Raw genomic sequence first — 9,614 nt, forward strand, 5'->3', positions numbered from 1 at the left:
TTATGAGCCACCATGTGGTTGCTGGGATTTGAACTCCGGACCTTCGGAAGAGCAGTCGGGTGCTCTTACCCACTGAGCCATCTCACCAGCCCTCATTTCATTTTTATACTGAAAGAAATTGTGGATTACTCATGAGGCTTAACATGTTCTCTGCAGGTAACTCTGCAGAAAAATTTTGAGATGTGAATCATTTATCAAAACATGTTCTAAGCCAGGCATTGGTGGCCCCCGCCTTTAATCCCAGCACTCAGGAGGCAGAGGCAGAAGCAGGTGGATCTCTGAATTGGAGGCCAGCCTGGCCTAACACAGCAAAGTCTAGGACAGCCAGGGTTACACAGAGGAACCCTGAAAAACGAAAGAAAGAAAGAAAGAAAGAAAGAAAGAAAGAAAGAAAGAAAGAAAGAAAGAAAGAAAGAAAGAAAGAAGAAAGAGAAAAGAAAAGAAGAAAAAGAAAAGAAAAAAAGAAAACGCTCTACCCACCACTGCCCAATCATACAAAAATACTGTCATCAGTCATCACCCTGCCCCTTCCAACAGTAATACCACCAATCGTCTAACCTCCCTTGGAACCCTCAGGCTTCCCATCTCAAGATGAATGAATGCACAGTCCTTTACCAGGGCCTGGGAGACTCGGCCCGGATGTCTGATAAAGTAGTCTCTAGTCCAAGCTGTCTATTTTCTGTAGCTGCACGGAGCAAGAGACTGCATAGGAACATGGCCATGATTAGGGGGGGTTCTGTTGGTAGCTGTCCTGCATATCCACCTCCAGACACACTCTGCCTATGGTGGTCCTCAGACACTATCTGTTCAGGAGGTCAGAAATTCAGAAGGGTCTTGTTTTTGTTATTTGAAACCAGAGTCTTATGTAGCTAGAGTTAGAGTTGGCCTCTCTGGTGCTGCAGGTGTGTGCTCTCATGCCCTGTTAAAAGTAGAGTAGAGGGGCTGGAGAGATGGCTCAGCGGTTAAGAGTGCTGACTGCTTTTCCAGAGGTCCTGAGTTCAAATCCCAGCACCCACATGGTGGCTCACAACCATCTGTAATGAGATCTGACGTTCTTCTGGTGTCTGAAGACAGCTACAGTGTAGTTGCATATAATAATAAATAAATATTTAAAACAATTTAAAAAAAAAAAAGTATAGTAGAAAAGCCGGGCAGTGGTGGCGCACGCCTTTAATCCCAGCACTCAGGAGGCAGAGGCGGGNGGATTTCTGAGTTCAAGGCCAACCTGGTCTACAGAGTGAGTTCCAGGACAGCCAGGGCTATACAGAGAAACCCTGTCTCGAAAAACCAAAAAAAAAAAAAAAAAAAAAAGTATAGTAGAAAAGTTAACTGTATATACTTTCTTGTGTTTTACATTTATTTTACTTTTAAATTTATTTTACTTAAATATATGTGGAAACAAGTACAAGTAAAATTCTTCTAAATCATGAAATAGAACATTATCAACCACCCTAGGACACATAGAGATGTGGTAAATCATCATGAGGTAGACTGACTCCTAGAGCAGATGTTTCTTTCCATCTGGCTTCCTTTCCTCAGCATTCTGTGTGAGGTTCATCTGCACCTCTCATTCTCTCTGTGTGTGGCACTGTGTGATTTAAGTCCACCACTATGTCACTAATGCTCTGTTTGATTTTTTTTTTTCCACAGTAGTGCATTTATATTTGTATGTTTGGGGTGTGTGTCATTTTGACTTTGTTGTTGTTGTAGTCATCATTAGAGATTTAGTCCCAAGGCCTTGGACAAGCTCACTTGCCTAGTATATTTTATCCTTAAACGTTCACATGGCTTTGAGGAACAAGGACAGGGGCTGGGGCTTGGGCTGAGCAGTGGAGCACTTGCCTAGCACGTGTGATGACATGAGGCTCGGGGTTCTATCCAGTCATGGGAAGAGGAATAGATGTTAGACAAGGACAGCTATAATCACAGCACCACTCGCAACCCTGACAACGTTATTACTGACTTGGAATGTCATCCGATGTCTTTAACTCTCCTCGATTATTACCAAAAATCTTGTCAGTCTTAGAAGCAGTCAAGGCAGCCTTGCTCTGTTTTGCAGTCTCATCCTGCAGTCGACATCTTTAACTGTTCCCCTCCCCTTCCCACTGTGTCCATCTGATTAGTTCCTTTGATCATAGTACAGTGAACTTTATAATAAGAATACCTTGTAGATGACTGTGTGGTTGGTTTAGTACATGAGAGAAGGGACATTTTCCTTAGGATAGAGCTCTACATTCTTCACAATTTATTTTATGATTGTAAAGATACGTTAAATCAAAGTAAGTAGATTTGACAGTACTGATCATTTCAGTGTCAGTAAACCATGTAATTCATTGTCATGTGAGGTTGGTAGGGAAAGGGTTACATAGGTTGTACTTACACTTTGAAATCTCAAGTTGTATTTTCTTTCTGCTATCTCAATGACATATGAAGTATAAATCCAAGTCATTCTGTGAAAAACTGCTGGCCTGGGTAGAAAGTAGCGGCTGTGCCAGGATCATTGTTCTCTCAAGCAGCCATTCATATCACCGCAATGATGCCCAGCTGCGCAGGTATGTCCTCGCCTTTTTTACAGTTGATACCATGATCATTTGTTATGTATGGAGTGTGTGCTGTGTGGTGTGATTGTGCCGGAGACCAAACCCGGGGCCTTGCACACTCCAGGCAAACATTCGACCATGTTTCCCCAGAGTGAGCTCTTAAATATTAAATGAGACAAAATTTATTAGAAATAGAAATAGGTGCTGGAGAGATGGCTCAGCGGTTAAGAGTACTGACTGCTCTTCCACAGGTCCTGAGTTCAATTCCCAGTAACCACGTGATGCCCTCTTCTGGTATGTCTGAAGACAGCTAGATTGTACTTATGTATAATAAAAAATATTATATGAACTGCTGTCATTATTACCCTAAGATTTGATCTTTGTTTTGTTTTGTTTTGTTTTGTTTTTTGAGACAGGGTTTCTCTGTTATTTGTAATTTTTTAAAAACATAATATGATTTTTTTTTTTAGTACTCCCTTCCGGTATCTGCTTACACCTTGTTTACAAAAGAGTGTTCAAAATAAAATAAAGAGCCTAAATTGGCTAGAAATGGAAAAGAGTCGGTGCATCCCTGAGATGAGTGATTCTGAGTTTTGTATTCGCATTCCTGGAGGTGGAATCACAAAAACACTCTATGACGAAAGGTGAGTGGCTCAGTGTCTTTCTCACTCTTGATTTATACACAGAGTCTCACGAAGCCCAGGCTGTCCTTGAACCCCTGACCCTCCTGCTTTTACTTCCCACGTGCTGGGATTGCAGGCCACCATGCTTCTTTGCTTGCTTCCCCCCTCCTGTTTCTGTTTGTACTACAGGCTGGCCTTCAGCTTACTGTAGTAGCCCAACTCAAGATCCTTCTGCCGTCCCCCACAAGGCTTGAACTAAAGCATGCACTACCACTCTGATTTATACTCTGTCCTTTGGATAGTGTTTAATCCGTTATTAAAACAGTTACTGAGGGGAAAACACTTGTACTTTGCCGTTTGTTTTCTGCAAGTTTTACAGCTTTTGTTTTTGTTTGCCATCTCTCTCTCTCTTTTTTTTTTTTTTTTTAAGCTTCTCTTTTTTTTTTTTTTTTTAAACAATTCCCTTTTTTTTTTTTTTTTTTTAAGATTTATTTATTTATTATATGTAAGTACACTGTAGCTGTCTTCAGACACTCCAGAAGAGGGCGTCAGATCTTGTTATGGACGGTTATGAGCCACCATGTGGTTGCTGGGATTTGAACTCCAGACCTTCGGAAGAGCAGTCGGGTGCTCTTACCCACTGAGCCATCTCACCAGCCCCTGTTTGCCATCTCTTATGGTAGTTGATGTGGTACATCTGATTCTTTTCTCTTTTCCCTCAGTGTTTTATACTTGTTTACTGTTCAGAGGACTCAACTCAAGGCATCATGCATGAGTTCACACATGCGTGCACTCTACCTGGAAGTCTGAAACAGACTTCTAGGCTTTCTGTGAGATCCTCCGTGGTTCCCCTGGTGATTACACATGTACCTCCAAGTTATCTAATTGAAACTAACACTAACATCAAGTGCACTGCTTCCCTCTGTCGCACTGTCAACATTTTGTCTTTATGTACTGCGTGCACACTAACGTGACTTTGTAACTATTTTAGATGTGTCTATAGTTGCTTTTGATTAGTCTAGGAATTATAAATAAGAAGGTGGAAAGGAAAGGAAAGGAAAGGTGAGAACTAGAACACTATCATATTTTTCTCAGCCTTTCTTCTTGCAGATTTTTTCCGTGCATCCCATGTTTGTTTTCAGACTCCTGGTGCATCGGGCCCTAACCCGTGTTCCTTGCTTTATCCTTGCATCCCCTCTGTCTCTTCCTCCATCATGTACCTGATTGAGTTCGTGGACAACAGAGCCCGTGGCTATGAAAGGAGGACACCACTTACAGGAGCTTCTGTTGACAGTACCGTGCATTCTACTCCACATTCTGCTGTGAACAGAGAGCAAAATGAGCTCCAGCCCTGGGCTTCCTCAAAAACAGACATGAGTGAGCCAGAGCTCACCACAGACATACACATCTCTTCTCTGCTATTGCTCAGAGATAATTAATAAACCTCTCACTGGGAATAGTGGCACACGCCTACAGTCCCATGTTTTGGAGGCTGAGGCCTCCAGTCAGGGCTACATTGTGGGACTGTCTTAGAATCAGTGGCCCTTCAGCTCGGTTGCTGTTTACAGACCCGGGTGGAGTCATTGTAGCTAATACTCTAATGTAAATAATAACATTGTGGCCACTACTGATGGTGCTTGGCACCTCCATGCTGCTTATGCCTGATTCACTGCAGACACATGCACCTTTGTTAACCACGCAAGTGGGACAGTTGAAGACCTGCTAAAAGCTGTACAAATTATAAATAGCAGAGGCAGAGTTCAGTCATGGTCTCTAACCTCAGGTACTGCACTTTGAGCTCTTTTACTCTTTTCACTACCAGGGTTAATCCCACAGTCAGTGACACATTAGAGTTTATTTTTGATCAAAACATTAAACTTCTTCCTTGTTATTTATGGATTTTTTTATGTTTTTGCCCCTCTTCCCTAAAGTAGGGATTTAACCCAGGTCCTCTGTAGGAACTCTACCACTGAGCCGCATTCCCCAGCCTCTCCTGTTTTCTATTTTGAAAAACATTTTAAATTTCTCTCTAAAATACTGTATGAGCATTCAGCTTGCTTTTCTGGATATCTCTCTCTCTCTCTCTCTCTCTCTCTCTCTCTCTCTCTCTCTCTCTCGTGTGTGTGTGTGTGTGTGTGTGTGTGTGTGTGTGTGTGTGTGTGTTTCTGTCTGTCTGTCTGTCTGTCTGTCTGTCNTGTGTGTGTGTGTGTGTGTGTGTTTCTGTCTGTCTGTCTGTCTGTCTGTCTGTCTGTCTGAGTGTCTGACCATACCTATGCATTATCCCAGCGTTCTCTCCTTCCTGAGAACATACTCTATTCCTAGGACATTTCTTTCAGCTGTTGCTTCCTTGTCTGTCACCCACTCAGCCATTGCCTCACCAGAGCCTGGAGACCCTGTGGTCTACATGTTCTCTGGTCTGCCCTGTGCGTCAGCAGCTTTGAGTTATTCTTGTGCCTCATTTGGCCTGCCTTCTTTGTAGCCTAGATACTTGTATCAGACAGCTGAGAATGCTGTGTCAAAGTACAGTGGCCCAGATAGCCCAGGACAATAGAAGCACCCCTCTCACAGTTGTGGAGTAAGTAGATTCCTGTTGATGCAGACAGCTGGTGTGCTGTTTGTGTCTGTACAGCAGAGGAAAGCTCTCTTGATGTACAGCCATGATCTGCCTTAACTAGGATTCCCCTTTTAGGACCCCAGTGAGCCTCAGTTACCCAGTAAAGACCCTTTTTCCTGCTTCAGCCACAGCATGATGAATTGTGGGAAGGAACAATTCACTCCATAGCATCGGCTTATGGTTTCTTTTTCTTTTTCTTTTTTTTTTTCTTTTCTTTTTTTTTTTTTTTTGATTTTATCTATTTATTATATGTAAGTACACTGTAGCTGTCTTCAGACACTCCCGAAGAGGGAGTCAGATCTCGTTAAGGATGGCTTGAACCACCATGTACAGTACCAGCAGGTAGTGGTTGCCACAGTCCCCAGGTAAAATCTGTCAGTGATTTTATCCAACACATGATTCCTGCTCCTTAAGAGGCCATCCAAGAGCTTCCACAATCTCCTCACCTGACTCCTTCCGGGCGCTCTGTCCACTCTGCTCTCTCTAGCCCAGCAAACTCTGGCAGGACAGATCCTTGAAGGGTGTCTCCCTCCTGCTCATGTTCTCTCTTTTTTGCTCACTTCTACTTTGCAACAGTCCGCTCTCGGTTCACCTCTTGCGTACTGATGCCTCCTGTGCATGGGGCACAGCCCTCCTTGCACCCTCCACTATTGCTTCTTCTAAGTCAAACAGAAACCTATATCAGATACACTGCCCTCTTAGTAAAAGAAAAAGTGAAAATTGACATAAATCACTGCTTTTAGGTAATGTCCAACAGGCAGCACCTGTCTGTCACCTCTGAAAATGCCCTGTAACTGCCCTTTCTGCTGGCAGCTCCGGTCTGCACTACAGCACAGCAGGGACAGGGTAAACAGTCTCACAGTCCGCAATTGAGGGATGAGAGATGAGACACGGATGCTAAGGCGATGCAAAATGCAAGCAGAAAACCAGAAATCGGATTGTGGTTCTAGCTGTCGACTTGGGCCTCTGAATTCTCAGCCATACTTGCAGGATGAAATTTCACAAGGCTGGGCTTCTTGGTTGGTCAGTCTGTCAGCCTCTACCTCTTCTCTGGTGCTTTTTCTGTTTCTGAGACAGATCTCACATAGCCTAGGCTGACCCCAGCTCACCAGGTTTCCTGCCTCTGTCTCCACTGTGCTAGGGTTGCAATGTGTGCCTCTGTGTCTGTGGAGGTAGGGCACCTGATTCTCATACAGATGAGAAACTGTAGAACCCAGAAGGAACTTACTCAGCACATCTGCTGAGGGAGACAGCCAGAGTTAGAATCCTGTCATTCTGATTTGTTCCCGTGATTCCAACTGATTCATGAATAAGGTTAGAGATGATGAAAAATAAAATTTGCAGATGTCAGTAAATAGTGAGAGTGTGGTGTTGCCCACCTTTAATCCTCGAACTCCAGAAGCAGAGGCAGGAGGATCTCTCTATGAGTTAAAGGTCAGCCTAGGCTACATAATGAGTTCCAGGACAGACAGGGGTCCATAGAGACCCTGTCTCAAACAGAACAAGCTATCTCTCGGGAATAACCTTTCTTCTTGTTACTACTTCCCTCTCCTCAGTTTTCTCTCACAGCTTTCGATTACTAAGAGTGGAGCAGAGGCTGCTGCTTCACACCTGTAGTCCCAGCACTTGACACATGGAGTCAGGAGGGTCAGAAGCAAGGTCAGCTCCAACTGTGTAGCAAACTTGAAACCAGGCTTTGCCACACAAGACCAGACTGTTAATTTCAGTCTCTCTGCTTCTGAAACCCACTCTCAGAGTAGGCTTTTGAAGTAGTTCAGAGCATGTCTCCTGTGTTAATAACGAAGACTATATAGAAAGGCCGTTTTTTCCTGAGAATGAATGAGGCACACACTTGCCTGTTCCCCAGGCTGTAGAATATGTGTAAAACAATGGTAGGTAAGGAATCATATGATTCCAGCGAGGCAGGTTAACTTACTACTGAAGCATCTTGTATCAGGAGAAAGCAATGAATTGTTCTTTTTATTTCCTGTAGCTGTTCTAAAGAAATCCAAATGGCAGTTCTGCTGAAATTTGTTTCAGAAGGGGACAATATCCCAGATGCAGTCAGCCTTGTGGAGTACCTTAATGAATGGCTTCAGATAATCAGACCATGTGTAAGTTTTACTCTGGCGTGAGTCTCTGTGCTGGTTCACTCTGCCCCATTACTTGCATTATGTGTAAGGTCGGCTAAAGAGGTGAAAGTTTGCTCGATAAATACATATCTCAGCATAGGCTTTAGTTTGAGCCAAAGTTTTGAAACTAAGTGAGAACAGTTAACTAACCTGTTACCTCATCGTTTACTCACGGCAGGCAGTTTTGCAAACAGGAGTGTCCCGCGTGCCCCAGTGTGCTCTCTGTACCTGTCACAGTCATTGGGATGGCTGAGCTTTGGTTTCTCTGTGTAGCCTCGGCTGGTCTAGAACTCATTCTGTAGACCAGGCTGGCCTTGAACTTACAGAGGTCCTCATGCCTGTGCCTCCCAAGTGCTGAGATTAAAGGCATGGGCCCGAGACACTGCCACCCAGCCTGTTTTGTTTGTGTATTGTGTTCTTTTGGTTTTTGGTTTTTTGAGACAAGGTTTCTCTGTCTAACCCTGGCTATCCTGGAACTCACTTTGTAGACCAGGCTGGCCTCAAACTCAGAAATCCGCCTGCCTCAGCCTCCCGAGTGCTGGGATTAAAGGCATGCGCCACCACGCCCACCGTATTGTATTCTTTTGATTGGCTGGTTTGGTTTTGAAACAAGGTCTATGTAGGCCTGGCTGTTCTGGAGCTTTCTATGTAGACAAGGTTGGCCTCAAATTCAGAGATTCTTCTCTCTCGGACTCCCTGTGCTGGGACTAAAGACACGTGCCATCACATCGTGCTCCTAACAACTTCTTAAAAGAGTAAAAGCACTTCAGTGCTTTAGGGAATTGAAGTATTGCTATGGCCATGTGAGCAGTACCATGGCTCTTGAGTAAGTTCTAGATCATTATTCCCTGCCATGAAATGAAGGCTATACCCGGAGAAATGAGCCTGTAGGCCTCACAGAAGCACCACAGGCCAAGCATGATATTGCTGCCCTAATCACAGCACTTAGAAGGCAGAGGGAGGCAGATGAATGTGAGTTTGAAGCCAGCCTGTCTACACAGAGTTTTAAAACAGCCAGAGCTATATGGTGAGATCTTGTTTCAACCCCCACCAATTCTGCAAGTTCCTTGTTTCTTTTAAACGCCCCCCCCTCAAACACACACACACACACACATACCTTGTATTTAATAGACAAGGTCTTATGTACCACGACTGTTACAATGACTGTCTGCCTCCACCTTCCCAGTGCTGGCACTGCAGGAGTACACTGCCATGCCCACTCAAGTTCCTCTTGAGTTTGATTTACTATATTTGTAGCTATTTTGGCACATTATTGAGGTAAAATTTAGAAACCTATTATTTTATATAGACAGAAACTTATAGCTTTGGTTTTCCTAATAATAAAAACCAGCTATAAAAGAGACCAAGAGAGAGATTTGATGGTAAGCCTAAGATGAAGTGTCTTCCTGTTGTTACAGAGCGACGGCCCCACGGCGTCTGCCCTGCCTTGGAAGATCCCCAGCTCTTGGCGGCTGCTCTTTGGCAGTGGGCTTCCTCCCGCGCTGTTTTGATCTGTTTTCAGTTTCTCCCTCATCCTGCAGAGATCACAAAACCGGCTGTGGGGTGTGTGCTGTACAGAATGTGTGCTGCCCAGGATGTGTTAGGAGTGATATAGTAAAACCTCGAAGAAGAGAGGTTGTAGAGGTGGTTATGTTTGTTATATACAATAAATGTAAATTCTGTACAATAAACTTTATTACCTAAA

General features: G+C 43.9%; 1 protein-coding gene across 1 annotated transcript in view; it reads left to right on the forward strand.

The window, feature by feature from the left end:
- The window catches only part of Psmg2 (proteasome assembly chaperone 2), a 15,113-nt gene extending 5,499 nt beyond the window's left edge, over positions 1 to 9,614 (forward strand). Inside the window, exons 3-7 of the mRNA XM_021214334.2 lie at positions 747 to 814; positions 2,434 to 2,552; positions 3,011 to 3,184; positions 7,771 to 7,891; positions 9,328 to 9,614. Of these exons, the coding sequence (XP_021069993.1) occupies positions 747 to 814; positions 2,434 to 2,552; positions 3,011 to 3,184; positions 7,771 to 7,891; positions 9,328 to 9,420 (575 nt within the window). The 3' untranslated portion in view covers positions 9,421 to 9,614. The remainder of the gene's footprint in view (positions 1 to 746; positions 815 to 2,433; positions 2,553 to 3,010; positions 3,185 to 7,770; positions 7,892 to 9,327) is intronic.

This window comes from Mus pahari, chromosome 15 (genome assembly GCF_900095145.1).
Source record: "Mus pahari chromosome 15, PAHARI_EIJ_v1.1, whole genome shotgun sequence".
In the NCBI taxonomy this organism is placed as follows: Eukaryota; Metazoa; Chordata; class Mammalia; order Rodentia; family Muridae; genus Mus; species Mus pahari.